Source organism: Fusarium subglutinans (genome assembly GCF_013396075.1).
Source record: "Fusarium subglutinans strain NRRL 66333 chromosome Unknown NRRL66333_c0000008, whole genome shotgun sequence".
NCBI lineage: Eukaryota > Fungi > Ascomycota > Sordariomycetes > Hypocreales > Nectriaceae > Fusarium > Fusarium subglutinans.
The window spans coordinates 263574-281001 of NW_023502071.1; the positions used below are offsets into that span (position 1 = coordinate 263574).

General features: G+C 48.2%; 5 protein-coding genes across 5 annotated transcripts; 1 reads left to right on the forward strand and 4 right to left on the reverse strand.

Annotated features, from left to right (window-relative positions):
* Positions 1-118: 118 nt before the first annotated feature.
* Positions 119-1862, reverse strand: FSUBG_1531 (tartrate transporter; the record flags this gene model as incomplete). Its single annotated transcript, XM_036679208.1, has 7 exons — positions 119-310; positions 361-697; positions 747-1003; positions 1061-1188; positions 1237-1469; positions 1519-1643; positions 1692-1862. The coding sequence occupies 7 exons, from the start codon at positions 1860-1862 to the stop codon at positions 119-121; spliced, it is 1443 nt and encodes a 480-aa protein (XP_036543005.1).
* Positions 1863-4620: 2758 nt separating this feature from the next.
* FSUBG_1532 (ketoreductase) lies at positions 4621-5355 on the forward strand (the record flags this gene model as incomplete). Its single annotated transcript, XM_036679209.1, has 1 exon — positions 4621-5355. One exon carries the CDS (start codon positions 4621-4623, stop codon positions 5353-5355), a length of 735 nt encoding a protein of 244 aa, XP_036543006.1.
* Positions 5356-5515: 160 nt separating this feature from the next.
* FSUBG_1533 (mg2+ transporter) lies at positions 5516-10069 on the reverse strand (the record flags this gene model as incomplete). The annotated part of the gene is made up of 9 exons (XM_036679210.1): positions 5516-5903; positions 5964-6644; positions 6869-6951; positions 7975-8325; positions 8376-8431; positions 8593-9013; positions 9084-9123; positions 9184-9783; positions 10065-10069. 9 exons carry the CDS (start codon positions 10067-10069, stop codon positions 5516-5518), a joined length of 2625 nt encoding a protein of 874 aa, XP_036543007.1.
* A 1073-nt stretch (positions 10070-11142) lies between these two features.
* On the reverse strand, positions 11143-14741 carry FSUBG_1534 (DNA helicase; the record flags this gene model as incomplete). Its single annotated transcript, XM_036679211.1, has 6 exons — positions 11143-12750; positions 12801-13485; positions 13533-13901; positions 13950-14406; positions 14459-14643; positions 14695-14741. 6 exons carry the CDS (start codon positions 14739-14741, stop codon positions 11143-11145), a joined length of 3351 nt encoding a protein of 1116 aa, XP_036543008.1.
* Positions 14742-16183: 1442 nt separating this feature from the next.
* On the reverse strand, positions 16184-16711 carry FSUBG_1535 (uncharacterized protein; the record flags this gene model as incomplete). The annotated part of the gene is made up of 1 exon (XM_036679212.1): positions 16184-16711. One exon carries the CDS (start codon positions 16709-16711, stop codon positions 16184-16186), a length of 528 nt encoding a protein of 175 aa, XP_036543009.1.
* Positions 16712-17428: the final 717 nt, after the last annotated feature.

Here is a 17428-nt window from a genome sequence, read left to right on the forward strand (position 1 = left end):
CCCTCAATCCACTCCACGTGGGTCGACATTCACGGTGACAAGAGCCAAGTATTCAAAACAGTATCTATTCAGACCCCCCCAGGTATATCGACTACATTATTCATTTCTCATTCCAAGTTTAGTATCCATAAAGGTTGACCTGCTCAGAGGTGGATGCGCGGATGCGGCGGTTCTCGCGGATCAAGAGGACGCGAATGGCCCAAGCACAGGCAATTGAGCACAGAGCAAAGCCAGCAGAGGCACCGAAACCAATTCCATATCGAGGAGAGTCACTCTTGGGCCAGAGGTAAGCACCATAGATGTAACCGATCTATGCCAAAGTCAGTATGAGTGTAGAAACAAGACAGCTGGGTATCTTACCTGTCCGCCGACGTTGGTCATTGCCAACACAACAGCCTTCTTCTCCTTGGTCTGTGATAGAGTAGAGGATGCCCACCCGATGATGACAGAGTTGACAGCATAGGCACCCATGGGGAAGATGAAGCAAGCGACATAGCGAGCAGCGGTGTTGAGAGTGCAGGCAGCAAGAACGAAACCAGCAACGGCAATGGATAGTCCAGCGGTGATGTGCCAGGTACGCTCATGCATGCGTCCAGAGTTCCAACCGAAGAGGATACCAGCCGTACCAGCGAAGATGAAGGGAGGGCAGGTCATGACGAGGGTAATAGTAGTGTTGAAGCCGAGAGTCTTGATGACACTACGACACTGTTAGCTGTGGCCATGCAAAGCAAGTCGGGATCACTCACGTGGGAAAGAAGGAGTTGAAGGAGCATGCAGACAGATGGAAGTTCTGCATGAGGCAGAAAAGCCATGTTCGCTTATCAGCGCAAGCCTGCTTCAAGCCCTCCCAGGATGAACCGCCCTCCGCAGAGTCATAGGCCTTGTCCTTCTCCATGCGCTCGTGAGCAAGCTGCTTCTCGCGTTCGTTGAGCCAGCGGGTGGTGAGGGGAGTGTTGGGAAGCATGAAGAATCCGACGATGGCGACAAGAGCAGTGGCAGCACCCTCAATGATAAAAAGCCTACAACTGTTAGAATGTTATTGAGATAGAGGCTGAGTAACTCGCCATCGCCATCCTGCAAGACCGGCCTTTCCATCCAAGCCTGCAAAGATACCAGCGGCAATGAGACCCGAGAAGCCAGTGGCCAGAATCTGTGCGCAGTAAAGCACTGCAATACGAGCAGCGACCTCTGATTCACGTTAGTATCTTGCATTCTTCTCACGAGCGAGAAACTGACCTTTGCGGGTGTAGAAGATGGAGAGCATGTAAGTGGCACCAGGGTAGAAAGGAGCCTCGGTGATACCCAGGAAGAATCGGCAGGCAACCAAGCCACCATAGTTCTTGACAAGAGCCGTGCAAGCAGAGACAGCAGCCCAAACCAGCATCCAAGCACTCATGTACATACCAGGCTTCACCTTGGTGATCAACATGTTGCTGGGAACCTGCATGAGAACATAACCAACAAACAAACTAAAATCGTCAGAAGTATTCCCAAAACTTGACAGTCGCGTCAACATACATCGAAACAGTCGTGTTGAATTCGGTGCCAGTCATGTTGAGATCCTCCTCCAAGTTATTCAGTCGTGCTTGAGCGATGGCATTTCGATCGACGTAGTTGAGGAAGTACATGACACAAAGACAAGGCTGCGAATGTCAGTTTGGAAGCCAAGCATTGGCGTGGGTATCACTCACCATGATCCAGAGATCAAGCTTCTTGACAAGGCGGATCTCTTCAGGGTCTGTCTTCTTGACAGTACCCGTCCAATCTCGCTCCTCCACCTGCGAAGGCTTCTCATCCTCGAGAATGCTATTGACATGCGCAAACTCGGGCGCCTCACGCTTCTGGTCAGTAGTGGTAGCCATTGTGGTTGTTCTCGTTGTGTTGGTGAGTTTGGCGTGACGAAGAAAATTTTCGTAAGAGGTCCAGGCTCCCTATATTTATGGGCTCTGGACGGTGATCTTCGTGGGGGGCGGGGAATAAACCTGGGGAAGTGGTAGTAAACCTGGGGTAAATGGCCTTCGGGGGCAGAAGTAGAGGCCGGAGGAAGGAAAAGGTTACTTTCAAGGTTAATTTGGGAGGGGAGAGTGACGCTAATGACAACTGTGTAGTGTCTCATTTGATGGTGCATGGGGTTATGGTTGTGGAGATGGTGAGTGAGAATGGGGGGAACCATTAGATTTGATGGGATGACCGATGCGACTCTAGATCCAGTCAAGAATGAAGAGATGGTCATAGCGATTATTGCATGTCGATAATCGCATTGGACCCGAGAAAACGGTGATTGTTTAGATCTGTGGATGTGTTTACCTGTTATCAATCTTGCTTCAATCTCATTACCATTATCACTGTTCGTTGTGCATGAACCCCAAATTTGCAGATCCGCGCTACGAGTCATTGTTTATTTTACGCATAAAGTATGCTTAATCCAGCCCTGGATCATCATCCCAATGACACCACCATTACTTCCAACATCCGAGGACAAATCTCATCGGCGCTACAAAACGGCACCTCTCCGTCACAGATCTAACTCGAGATGAGATAAGAGACAAACATCTTCCACGGAGTCTACTTTTTGCGCCGGGCAGTTGCTCTCATCGCAATGCTATCACGCAAAATGGTTCGGAGACTGATGAAGCTCCGATGGTTCACGTGTCGCGCTACGTGCCAGAAAAAGGTCGAGACTCCAGGAGGTAAAACGCCAGGCTTGGCTAGATCTCTTGGGGTTGTTTATCTGGAGACTTCTTGGCTGCAGGTTAATGGCGGGGCACTGGGGTAGATTGGATGATATTTATAAGCGGTGTTTTGTTTTCTGAAGCCGATGGTTGAGAGATGATTGCCTGGAGTTATTTGTTGAGGCCGCTCCACGATGTCAGCACTCAATCGTTGTGCCTTGTGAGAAGTCGATTCACCAGCCGGCATCAGTCTGGAGCAGCCAGTCTTCTCACCAGTCAAATCCCTACACCAATTGAACGATGATGAAATGCCTGTTATCTCTTTCTCTGTCAAAGCAAAGCTTGGCAAACACCGGTCACGGCATCACGACCCGGCCTGGCGAGGGCGGAAAATGATTACCGGAGATGCTAAGCCAGTGAGTGACTCAACAAAGCCTACGCTACTAATTGTGATACACAAGAATAGAGATTCCACCTAATGTAATTCTACAATTCAAGAAGCGATACTCATGATAATACATGCTCAAAGCCAGATGCAAGGTCCTTTTTCGTGAGCTTTTCAGTGACAGGCTTTTCCGTACTTGCGCAACCTCGCGTAATTGTATGGTAAAGGCGCCAGAAAACCCGCTGCAATTGACACCAGAGCAGCAAGCCAGAATGATGGATCGTCAAGAGCAACTTGTCCTCCCGTCAAATAGTAATCCACCGCATTTTCAGCTGCTTCCATGGTTAGCATGGAGATGAGGCTCATGCCGACAGCTGTCCTCATCGCCGTAAGCCAAGTCAATCCGTCACGGCCGATGCGTAGCATTACCGTCTCCAGAAGAATGGACGTTGAAACACCAGAGGCCACTGCTTTATTAGCTTTCTGTTCGACTAGAGTTGATTGGTCACTAACTAGAGATTGGCATCACTATTCCCATACTGAGCCCGGGATAATAGGCTTGGAGAAACCACATGGCTGCAAAGTCACCGACTGTACACCCGATGAGGCATCGCGTAGTGTTGACAGAAGCTCTCTTCCAAGCTGACTTTAAGGTCCAAAATTCGCGCGATGTTATAGATGGCGGAGTCGATGGTTGGGAGGCGTTCTTTTTGCTACAGCATTGGCTGCTGGTCCGGTGTTTTTGGAGGCTGATACTGATTGAGGGGACGTTGATCGCGGTGGCGTGACGCGATTGCGAGATCGCGAAGGAGACCGTACGGCGCGCGCAGAGGCGACTGGTGCTCATAACTCCATTCATATTTTATCTGGTAAAGAAGCGACGGATGATGCGAATTGAGAAGAGTCACGAATTGTTTCTTGATCTGACGGGTTTGTTTTCGTTATTCACACCGCGAAATTGACTCAGTCCCACTTAAAATGCTCACTCGCCAACAAGAGTTATCACTGCTTGAGGACATGCTATCACTCGAAAAACCCGAGATATTGAGAAAGATATTTGGCTGCCATAGCTTATAGTAATCTACGGGCTGCTAGAGCACCAACCCAAGACATGGTTTCAAGATAGGGTCCGTCAATAAGATGTCAGAATGGGCAGCCCATTTGACGATTCTTAGCCAGCTTGAGGGGATAATCCAGTGAGTAAAAACATAAACACCATCTGAAATTTAGCCCCATCTACCTGCATCTTGGGATATATTTCCACGTAAATTGTCAATAGTAAATCGCTATCATATGACTCGATCGTATACACAAGGCCAAGGCCTCAGCGGCCCCGAAACATACGGTACCTTAGCGGAGCCGATAGCGGAACACATTGATTTGTCATCGGATCAAGCTTCAACTTCGTCACGATCATGCATTTACTTCTTGGACTATCAATACTTTTACCACTGATTTGTAAGCTGCGTGAGTCTTATTATCCTCGTCCTTCACTTCAATTATCTCTCCTTAGGAGTACCTCTCGTGACAACCAACGCCGCCCAAGATTCGAGACTCACAAACATGAAGGGTCGAAAAATAGTGATTTCAGGCGCAGGTCGCGGCCTTGGTCGTGCCTTAGCTATCGTCGCTGCTTCTCAGGGAGCCACTCCGATATTGTTGGGAAGATCCCAAAGCGCGCTTCAAGAAGTCAGCGAGACAATCAAGAGCGACAGTGGTGCAACAGCGTACCCTATTATCTGCGATCTTTCAGACCCGGCTTCCGTGGCTATAGCGACGAAGGAAATAGCTGAATCACATCCTGATATCGATATCTTGGTCAATAATGGAGCCCATTTCACTGAAGGCAGCTTCGACAAGCAAACCGATGATCAGATCCTGTCGGTCGTGAACTCAGCTGTCACTGGCACCATGATCTTGACACGCCAGCTTCTGCCATTATTGAAACAACGACCTCGGGCAGACATTCACAATGTTGTATCAATGTCTGGCCTTCAGTACGCGCGGCTTACAGGCGCTTCACTCCCCTTCAGAGCTGCAAAGGCTGCTCAAGATGGCTTCACTCAGGGCTTAGTGGAGGAACTGAAAGGCACATCGGTACGCGTCACTTCAGTTTATCCCGGACTGATTGAGGATGTATCGCCTACCAGTGTCGAATGGCAGAAGCAGCGTGATTTTGATGAGGGCATAACGAACAAAAACGTCGTCGACACGATCATCTACGCCCTGTCGGCCCCCCCGAACGTGTCATTACGTTCAATTGTTATCGAGAGAACCCAATCCGACTTTTTAGTGTAGCCTTGGGATTCTAATCAGTGAACTACACGAGCTTTGATCATCAACCAGAGTCCCCATGTCAGGGCTTCAAATCAAGTCATACTGTCCGACCTTCATTACTTCTATTTGGCATTGACTTGTGTCCATCTTTATTTCTGCCTAGCTAAACCGTTGTATACTGTTACACCTGAGACTCGTTGGTTGTCTGTCTTCCACCTGCTTCCCGCTTTCTCCAGAGTCCAACCCTGAGCCTCTCAACGCCACTCACCCATAGCCTCGACCGTTTTGGTGATGCGGAAGGACGGATAGGAATGCTAGTCTGGCCATTTCTTTCCTCTGTAAAAGTGGTGACATCTTGATTAATGATCGAGTGGAACTGGTAAGGCTCATGTGATTTGAACACCTTATCACGGAACTCCAAGACTGTATCCCATTTGTATCCATAGACCAAAGCCAAAGACATAACTGCAACAGTCAACGGAATCGCCGACGACCAAAACAGCCTTTGGTCCCATCCTATGTCTCTGACATCGGTTGTATTCATGCCAAAGAAACTCGTGACGAAAGACCTATCGTGCTGTGAGTTTTCCTTATCAACTTCGTAAGAGCTCCAAGTTTGTTGTACTCACATTGGAAGAAAGAACAGCGTCGCGAAAGTGAAAACACGAATGGCTTTTCCATGCCCTTCGTCAAGTACCTCTAGTACTTGCTTCATCTTGTATTTCGTTACTTGGGCAATGCCCAGTAATGTCTCTAGAGTCCTGATATTCTCAGATAGCTTCTGGGTTTGTCTTCCTAGGTGCTCGCTTTCCAATAGGTGCCTCTTGCGTCGGTTCTCGAGATATTCATCATCTGTCGTCCCATTCCGGAAGAAATCAGGGCTCAGGATCCTCTTGAGTGTTTTGGCCATTCGCCTCTGTATCTCGATAACTGCACGCAAAGCGTCAGTTTCTTCTTCAAGAGCTGAGATTTCCAAGAACCGTCGTCTTCTTGGGTCTCGCACAGCAATGTACTGAAGGCCGGATGATACTCGACGATAATGCTGAATAATATCTAGCGATTGACCTGTCTGATCCATTGCAGTATGATTCTGCAAATTGCTGATGAGGTTTGCCAGTAGGAACTCGGGACCTATGTCAGATACTATCAGCTGATCATTGTCGCCTCTACTTGTTCCCGACACCATGATGTCGCGTGTTGCAAGGTCCAGCTGTTCGTGTATCTTTTGGTTAATTTCAATCATCTTAGCATGGATAGCTGATAATCCCTCATCTGCCGAATGCTGCATGCCTGTTTTGAAGTTGCGCAACCTTGATTGGTTTACCAGTGAGGCTTCTTCAGCTGCAAGAATGAACTTGCAAATGATATACTCGAAACAATGTATAAGGCTGACCTCAACTTTCGTTTCTTCCCCCGTCATTGAAGCATGCACATCTTGAGCTTTATCTCGTATTTTTAACAGGTTGAGACAAAAGTCATGGTCAGGATCATACGGATATGGCTCTGGTTCGGGTTCCCACTGCTTTAAGCATACCCAGCTCGAGCAAGGATCATCCAGGACAGTCGTGACTCTTTTGGCTTGATAACATATGACATGCCGCTCATGTAAGTGGTACACTGCATCCTCAATAGATGAGTATACTGTGCCATTGTTACAGTCGCTGCATCCATTGGCGGGCAAATGCTTCAACATCATGTCCAGCCCTCCCCGATGAACGAAGGGAAGTAACGAAGAGATAACGTAGTGAAGTTCCGGGCCAGATATTCGAGGCAATATGGCTGAGAGATGCTTCTGCTGCAAAGGCTGTCAGCTTGAGCTGGCAGTGATATAGTTTTGGGGAGACAGAACGCGTATGATTGAGTCAAGTGCGCCCCAATACCTCTCGGATACCGTGTGTGCCGCCGCATTACTTGAAAGCGGGAGGAAAAGGGAAAAGAGGTCATCTGACAGTCTGAAAATATTCTGAATGTCTAGTACCGCGCCGGGCCTGTATATTTCGTAATGTCGCCTATCGCTCTGTTCAATCGCTAGTGGCGATAATTCTTTGTCGGTAATGGAGCAGAGTATTTGGCATTTGTCGTAAACGAAATCCCTGGTATAAGGTGTTGTCTTTATCAAAAGTGCCTCGAAGGGGCTCTTGAGAATAGCCTGTTGTATTTTATCCATGAATTTATGTGATAGCATGCAACCATCGCTCACTAACCCACTGTCAGTGTCCTGATCCTTACCATGGGTTAGGAACCAGTGAGATGGCTTATTCGATAGCGACTCAAACCCGCGTTGTAAGTCTAATATGTGATCTGATGTTGTCCTGTTTGCTCATGTTGATACGTTGGTGTGTACATATGAAAACATTAGGGTAACGTTTAGTTGTCTCTGTCTCTTTCAGATTATCAGATGAAACGGATGAAATAGATGAAACGGATGAAACGGAGGCTGCATTATTAAATGAACAATACGATCGAACCGCAAAGGGAATCCTCCTGTAGTAGACAGCGATGGTGTCAATTTCTGAATGTAGACAAGATTTCGATGAATCTTTATCGAGTTTGTCAGGCGTATCCACAGGCTGTTAGGTGAACGAGGGCCATTGGGTTAATCAAATGCTATTCGTGATCGCAGAGGATCGGCGGACTTACCACTTCGATCTCATTGTTCGAAATACTGAAGGAGAGTTCGTTTGGGCGCAACAGCTCGCTCTTATATATTCGAGTATGAGATGGCTCTAGAGCTATTGCCTGATGATTGGACACATCTGTGCTTGTTTCCTTAAAACCAACAGAACCTGTGGATGAACCCTTGATATGTTCTGCTGGAAACGCTGAAGGGGTTTTCGTCAAACGGAAGACGTGTCGCTCCACTTCTCCCGACTTGAGGTAATTGTGCCAAACCGAATCGTTGACAAGGCGATCGTGTTCATCAACCAATATGTATGAACCAAGACTTAATCTGTCGTTACGGGGGAGACCAAAAGCCTTGTGCACAAAGCTCTAATTAAAGTTAGAAATCCGTGGAGCAATTGAGACATGCTAACACAGACCTCATGGCTGCATTCCTTCTCAATAACTAGGTCGCTGCGGCGAGTTCTAGTCTCATCTATTATCTGAATGGTGTAATTCCGGCACGTGTTAATTTCGTCTTCTCGGTTTACGGTGATATTACTTGATACCATTTGCCCCCAGGATGTCCGTGAGATGCTTATCAAGATATCTGCTAGCTGGTTATTCGGTGTTTCAGCTTATTAACAAGACACATACCGGAACCTATCAAAAGGAAGCTGGCTTCGGGCACTTCTAGCATGCCTGCAATGCTATACTTAAAACCATTCGCAGTTGAGCGGTCCAACCATGGCTGTTGAAAAGATCCAGATTCGCTACCATAGAGGAATTCAATGAGGTTTCTCTTCCGGGTTTCTCCTGAAACAGGGGCTGCTGGTGGCTTTTGTGCCATAAGCAGGTAGGGCGTTGAGACAAATATCACAGGCTGGGTATCCCGGGTATCAGTATCCCTAGATAATGAATGTACTCGGTGGCGTCCTATATATCGTATGACATTCCCTGTGTCGATTTGTGATTTTGAAGCATCTGGTTTAGAGCATTGCTGGCTCGCTTCTAGAAGGACCTTCAGGGCAACTGATCTGAGAGGCTTGGAGATGAAAGGGCACTCGGCGACAAGATGCTGAAATGATAGATAACTTGGGTCAGATGATAGAATCTTACCAGAAAAGAGCTCAAGGCTGGCGACTCACCTCAAGCATTTGAAAGTTTGACGAAAGACTCTCTAGATGCCTTGAAAGGCGAGAAGTCAGTTCCAAAAGCGAGCATAATCAAGACTCGGGACAGACATACACCCATCGGAATTTCACATCGCGCTTCGGCCTGCCACGATAGCCCAAAGAGTTGAGTGTAAAGCTATGCGACCTCGCAAAGTCCTGGTAATATTCAGCATACCCGATATCAAAGAGATCCGAACGTGTGGCTTGGCCTTCGAGCCATAAGGTAGGGTTAAACCAAGCTCTATACGAGTCTGATGATGCTCGAGTAGAGCAAATGACACGGGCTTGCTTTTCATGAAGGTTCAAACCATGGACGTCTGATACCAACACTTGATTAACCCAAGATCTCATGAGTGAGTCCTTAGCACCACCTCTGCCGAAGTAGTCTCCATTGAAACCATTCGATATCGGCATCGCATGTCCAAGGAAATCGGGGACTGGCCCTTGCTCTTCAACATCAATGAAAATCCTCTCAGCGAGATGCTGACTGGAGTTTTGTGTTGAACTTTTCGCTTCAGGAGGTTCCTGGCTCTCAATGAGCAAGGCCTTGACTTCTGCTGGGGAAAGGGACTCCTGTATTATAATGATATCCCCTTCCTCGACGAAAGTATATCCACGTGCCGTTATTGCTCGCCTTGATCCCAGAGTGTTGGGGACCTTAGTGGCCCCATTTCTGTAGCGTTGAGACATGAAATGATAACTTGTCTGGGGTAACAACAAGTCTCTGGACAAGATGGTATGGACCCGGGATCTCTCGGTGATGTGAGTTTGAAATCAGGGCTAGACTGGTAGGAATATACTGCTGTCGAACAAGACCTGATGATTTTAATACTAATATTAGAATAACCAAATTGCGCTTTTATAACCGGAACTCTACGGTCAGTAAGGCATATGGATAAGCATCCTAAAATGGAAATTCGTGCTTGTGTGGCACGCAGAAGCAATCCAGCACACTGCATCTTGCACAACCTCCCAAAGGCACAAGTGCGTGCCAAGTGGCCGAGGAAGGAGACTTTTCCAAAGTTCCACTGAGTGATATGCGAATGCAGATAACGTTGCGAAACCGGATGAAGTAGTCAAGCATACAGTTGCTTGTGTTATTTGCAGTTGAGGCTCATGGCTAAGAGCTTAAATCAGCAGACACTTGATTGTGCAACTAAAAATGGGTTTCTAGCGATACCTGGCTGCTAAAACTAGAGGGCTAATATATGTGTAATCGATAATAATACATTTGTAGGCGGCAGTACCCCCTCTCAAATACTGCTGTGTTGCGATGTTATGTCGCCCCCATGACAAAGTTCAATTGGTACTCTGCAATGCGATAGGAATTATTGCCTTAATTGAAGTATCCCGGGGGGGCAGCAAACAGGGGGCTCTAGCCGCTCTCATCTGTTGCTCAACATTCTGCTGCTTGATCTTCCTGACGCTGTCCGTTGTCGTGCTGAGAAGGAAACAAGATTGTTCGGATACTTGAAACAGCCGAGTTTCAAGGACATGATGTTCAGGAGAAGCATAACATCAATTGAAACCTCATTCCAGAACTCTTCTGCAGCTAGCCCTAGTGTTGTTGGACGAAACACCAATGGAAGTAGGGCCGAAAGGCTCACGCGAGCTTGTAGTTTGTACACCAAACACTAGATTCGTTCAAGCGAAACCCTCGGCTCTCGAAACACAATGACGTAGAGAAGATTTGGAGGTTTTTAGTTGCCTAATAGCTCAGTGTGCATTATGCCGAAAGGTGGTCATGGTCAGGTGAATTAGATGTCAACCAAAGAATGACAAGTATAAAGCTGAAAGGTGTGTCAGTAGGACGTAGTACAATCACAAGCACAAATGCTGCTCCGAAATGTAACTCTACATGGTAAGGGAATTTCAGGTATATTTGGTACGAGCTCGGACTACTCGGCCCGGAGGGATATCCTTCTATTGACATCCTTCCAAGTCATAAGGAACAATTCGCCTATCTGACAACACCAGAAGCTCCATTACCCATTCACTCAGTATAAGCAGCCGTATGATACCTCAGCTCCGGTCATGACTTCCCCAGCTTGGTAGAGAATACCACGACTCGCCCCTCATCAAAGAGTGTCTCATCAATCCTCTGCAACGCATTGAGCTCTTGCCCAGGCTTGTTGATCTTGAAGAGCTTCCCAGTGGGATCTTCTCCGATCACTCCACTCGTACAAATGTCCCCAAAAATAACCAATCCGCTCTTGTGGAGGGTGAGCATGGTGATGAGCAAGTGCTCGTTCGCAGTAATGTCGGGCCCTGTGTCACGCGTGGTGGACATCACCACGACAACGATATCGGACTCTCTTCCACGATAGCTTTCGATGGTGGCGGCTTCCGGCATATTCTTCAAAAGTTCGAACCTCTTTTGGTTGCGCTTGCGTTCGATGAGTACAGTATTGGCAAACCAAGGTGTCAGAATGACGATCTGTTCGGGATCAATGACTGAGTGGGTGACTAGCCCAGCAACAAAACTCAAGATGGCACTGTCCTGTTCTTGGCAGGCCTGTGAGCCGTCGACATCCTTGTAAATCGTTGAGTTCTGTCGATGAATGAACAATGGCTGGTGCAGAATGCCGCCTGGCGGTTTGCGTATCTTTGGATACTTCATTCGCACAAAGGCTTCGAGCTCTCGTCCGACATCTGGTTGCTGATCGGCAATGTTGTGGTCGGGCTGGTGGTACTGAAGCGGGAGCTGGGGGTAAAATACTTGGGCAGCCAAGTCGTACATGCCCTTGGCCATACGAACTTGTGTATCGAGACGAAAGACCGGAAGGCCAGATGCTTGAAGGAACTCTAGACCAGAGAGCTGGCCGTCCCCCGCAAAACGATTGTAATAGTTCTCAGAGCCTAGTTCTGTCTCACTAGGAGTCTGAATTGTTAGCGGCTCCGATCTTGTGTCTCCAATAAGGAAGCATGGAAGTAACGTGTTTCCCCAGACACGGTACAGATCAGGTCTGTCCATTGTTCCTGCTTGATCAATTACAACTCCTTGTGCCACCCTCCTCTTCCATTTTGCAGGTATTTCTGATCCATATGATATTCCTAGAGCACTTGGTGTAAAGCAAAGCATGTCCGCTTCTTCAAGTAACATCTCCAGGAGACCAGAGAAATGATCGTCTAGATGTTCCGTGATAACTTCCGGGAAGCCGCCTCGTATTGGTTCGAGCTGTTCATCTTCATCGATGGTTTTCTGCATCTTATGCAAAGCCAAGCTATCATCGGGTCCAAGACTCCGATCAACAGCGGGCGATCTGAAGAGAAGCAAAAGCCAGTAGGCAGCAGACAAATGGAACTTCCAATTGACATCCGTATTGGGCTCTCCTGGGAGTTTCCAGTCATCTAAAACTTCTTTGCCGAGTTCAGGCTTCGCAATAAGCGTGTAAAAGGCATTGACCTCTTCGTCGAGTGAGTACAATCGAATGGTCAACTTGCGACGATACCGGGTTGGGTCATCCAGAGACTTTCCTGCGTTCAACTTTTCTGTGATATCCCGAGTTTGCATATCGAGATGATATGCGAAGTTGTCTACGGCCGTACTGGTAGGCGCTGAGCAGAGAATTTGGTCGACCTTTGTCTGTAAAGCCAATGTTGCAGTAGCGCCCAATGATGTCTTTCCGGATCCTGGAGTCTAACGCCATTAAGTCAGTGCTAATCACGGTATCGGTTGAGATTACTTACACCTGTGATGATGCCAATGCCCAGTGGTCTGTTGCTCAGGTAAGATCTGAAACGCGCGCGATCTTTGGGTAGGACCATTTCGAGGATGGCATTGACGTAAGTTTCATCATCAATATCGAGAAAGTTAATCGTTGGGAGTGGCCTGCATTTGCTGTTGCCATCAGTCTTCGTCATCCAGTCATAGAATCCGGTGCCGCGTAAAACAGATCGATGTAGATCCATTCTGTCTTTGACTTTATCAAATAGCTGCTGCTGCTCTTCGTTCATGTCATCTAGCAAGTCATCTGTTTCATAACCATGGTAAGAAACCTTTGTTGCCACCCTACATGCAATCGGGTTGGATGGGAGCGCCTGAGGATGAAACGAGAGGGCAGCCTCAACCTGGCGCTGCCGTTGATTGATTTCATAGTGGAATCCTAGAGAAACGTAGTTCCAACTTTCTCCGTCAAGCAATAGCGCTTCGTTGGCACTTTGGCGGTCGTCAAACGTTTTGAGCTTGTCAAGAAAAGGGTGGCGGCGGCGGATGATATGGCCGCGCTTCTTGCGGGGATGATCTGCGCCTCGTAACACATCACGGAAGTCGTACATGTTTATTTTTGGCCTAACCACCAAGATCAGATCAGTAGTGCTTTTTCTATGTCGGGCATATCGATCCAGCTTTCCCAAGGGCGCAAGGCGGCAGAACCTATGAGTGTCAGCAACTGCTCTGCACTTGGAGTACCTGAAACTTACCATTCTACCTCGGCGTATTTCTGACTTTCGCGCGAGTTAAAAATTCGCAGCTTGAAGATTCTCTGTTGAATGAGGAGCTTCGAAGCCGGGCCAATTGCCTTCACGAGTGGCTCAGAAAATGGGATTGCAAGGTGAAGGCATTCCTTGCCGTCAGTATCAGTATCCGGCGCCTTACACCAAAAGAAGTAGGCTGGGATACGCGCGGGATTCCTTGAGGGGATATGAAGCCGGTCAACGAACCTCGGATTTGTATATCCCAGGGACTTCGAATACGTATACCCCAACCGCTCCGTTGCCTGGCGTAGCCACACTACATCCTGTACAATAGACTGGCTGACAGCTGTCATGTGCGAAACATCAGTGGGGTGACTTGATTACGTCAATATGGTTCGCAATCATCAGGATGGCTTCTTTCACCTGAAAAGTGGCGAGAACTGTTGGCCCTTGTTTTCTCGGAGCTCTTTCTCAAACCGAGTAAGATCCCAAGAAAAGTCTTCGCTGTAAGGGTATCGGAAAGGCGATGAGTTTTGAGCAGTACCGAGGATCTTGACAAGACTGCTTTTTGCGGGTAAGACCAGGTATAGAGTTTGCTGCTGGAGAATGTCCAGAAGATGGTACTTCCATACGATGGGGGCGTTTCCGTTGATCCAGCTTTCAACCTGGTGATCTTCTTGGTTCGCGAATGGGACACCAAAGCCTTCGATTGTAGCCCGAGCCTCACCAAAATAAATCTTTACATAGCTGAGGTGCTCGTTCGTGAACGTACTCGGCAACTGTCCCTGCTGGACTTCGTAGGAGAAGTTACGAGGAAACTTGATTCGGATCTCTTGGTAATCGCAAAGCTTTGACCTGTCTTGCGAGCCATGTTCTGGGGCTTGGTGAAATGTGAGTTAGCTCCGCTGCGGCAGCCCTGAAATGATACTCACCTCGATACCGCACGCCAAAGCCGGCCTCCTCGTTCGCCTCCTGGCCTTTTCCCAAGGGAAAGTCGAGTGCGAGGCCAATCCATGTGTCGCAATCCCACGCTTGTACCGAGCGGAGCTGAGCCTTTATCTTGGTGCGAAGGCCAATTCTGTCACCGCTGGCGATGAGCGGGCCATGATGGCCAAAACTAGCGCGAGGTCAGCGACTAAACACAACACGGAGTAAATCGATGACTGACAATACAGCGCAGTCTTCTGTGACTGTTGCTGAATTTGTTGTTGCCATTATGGACAGCGGCTGCGGCCTGCAGTGAAATGGTGCACAGCCTTGGTTTCTTTGGAGTTCAGCTCAGTGCGGATGTTGATGGGATCAAAATTGGCGGGGTCAGCAGCGATGCGCTCGCTACTGGGGCGCATTAGGCGGTTCAGTGTAACCCCAAGACGCGACTCTGTGCTTCCGTCTCGTCAGCGCGTGTTTACAAAGAGAGTTGGAGTGAGGTGCATTTTCAAGGCTGATGATGAAGAGAGAATACGCAGCGCCTGTGCAGTGCAGTGCAGTGCAGTGCAGCATTTGCTTGTAGCACGCAGGGCCCACTAAAGTCACCAAACAAACGAGAGATTGCATCGCAATCGCGCAACGGACAAAGCAATCGACTTCATCTCAATCCATCCAGTGCACGAAAAATGAAACTTCAAATCTCTTTAGGCAATACATTTATCTGTCGCTTTCTGGTTTGACTCACTGTGTGCAGCAGCCAAATGCCTTACAATCAGCGTTCATTTCTTTGCTGCTACTCGGTAAAGGGATCGCCGACCTCTCTGCCATCACGTCCGCACGAGACAAGCCTCGCGATGCAAGCATCAGCTGTCCGGACTATCAACGCAAAACAACACTCACAAAATCACACTTCTGGCCAAATAGATCTCCCTGCTTTCCGATTTGCAACCGCGAATCTCTTTTTTTTTTTATATCACTGGTCAACAAACACCAAGTCCTGAGCTCTCATCCACATCTCCGCATCAATCCCCCTTATATGTACCGCGAGACAGGTACAACCAGTCCGAGAGGGGCCTAACAGACGTTGATAACCCCATGGCCTACTTGAATCTTGGTCCATCTCAATGTCTTTTGAGGTCTGGACTCCGGAACCTTTCTCTATCCGCCTGTCGAAGAAGGACGCTTTCTTGAGCATGCGAGGGACAGTTTCAGACGTCCGACAGTTGATCGACCGCTCTTTGGCGGGTTAGACAGAGGCGTCAAATAATCGTCACCTGCTAGCCAAAGCATCATCCTCAAAACTGTCCATCGAGCCAGGGAAGGTCAGTGTATGCCAGGCTTCACAAACGAGCAAACTACCAACACCTCATACGAAGGCGAGAAGTTGGGTATCCGGAAGGAGACCAAGCGACCGTGGACAACAACGGATCATAATTTCTTAAGGGGTATAAGAGACCCATGGCCCTTTACGCATCCTTCAGAAGAAGGTCTGCGCGTACCGACCCCTGGTACAGCAGAATACCGCCAAAGACATGAACCAGAGACTTGTCGTCGACCTATCGTCCATCCGAAGCCCATCATAAACTTCCCCAGAGCGATTTGAGTGATTGGTCTGTCTCAAGTGTGCTTCTTAGATGAATGACCCAGAGTTGATATGGCTGCGAGATTTTAATCACCACGCAGAGCCTAGCTCTCTTACTACATCGGTCCACCAATTTCCGATATCTCCCTTATTTTGTGGCCATTGCCTCTGGGCCAAGGTCATGGTCCGACATCAAACAAACAGCTCTCCTCTCAAAAATGCCCGCATCAATATTTTTCATCCTCTCCTCATACCATTTTCTATAGTCTTCCTCCCCCTTTTTCGCCCTCTCGCGATGCTTTTCCTCAAGCGGAGGAGGCAAGGTTCCTGGCAAAGGCTTGTAGCACTGCTCTTTCGGCGTCTTTGTCCCATCAAGCCCGCGGTATACCTTGACAGCCTCCTCGCTGTATGGGAAGCGATCAAGCATTGCTTTGACGAGAGGTGGCGGGAAAGGAACGGCATCGACAACATCGCGATCAGCAGTGAGGGATCGATAGATTCCGTCTCGGCCGAGATGGCTTATGCCCATGCCCGTGGGGTCATGCTTCATGGTGGCCAAGATGTCTTCGAGTTTTTTCTGGGCGGGATCCAGGTCTTCATACTCCACGCGCCTGCTTCCAGGTGGAAAGGTGCACTCAGTTCTCTTGTTGTCATTCTCGTCAGTGTGTTCAGTCATGATGGTGATAAACGGAAAGGCAATAGGTTGTTTGTCAGTTCTTGGCGTAGCATTTTGCCTTCGTGCTGCATTTAGCTGCATTTATACGATAACTATCTGTTGGATGGGTTGTCGTAATAGCGCTTATTCTTTGACCAACATGTGATAGATCCTTCATTCTAGACTCAGGTCTTTTCAGGGGTCATTGCGGATCATTGCCTTGCCTACTTCTCGCAGGTTGAAAATGACGACACTCGACATTCAACATCAGATCATTTCATGTCGTGTTGGTCGAAGGAGGTTGAAAACCAACACCTGCGCACATGAATATCAGTTCTCGTGAGAATGATCAAGGGCAAAGGTTTTCCGTGAGCACCTGGTTGATTCAAAGTCCTCTGGACTGAAGGATTATTAGTCAGTATGCTTTTGGATTTCAGCTAGGATCAAAAGCCAGCACCCAACCAACTGAGAACCGTTTTCATAACGGGACTTTTTCTTTGGAGGATAGCGGTATCCTAATTGAGCAATTCCATAGCTCCGCAATCCTCTCACGGGCTTTCTTTCTTCGGAACCGTTTATTCTGCGAGTGCGGAGCTCAAAGGTGGTACGATGTCAGAGTAAGCACTAATCCCAAAAGCGGAGTTACCTGTTTCGTTACCATCCAACCAGTGCGAATATCTCAACCTTGGCCCACGTTGTCAGGAGATTTAAGCTTCACTAGATAATGTCTCCGATGTA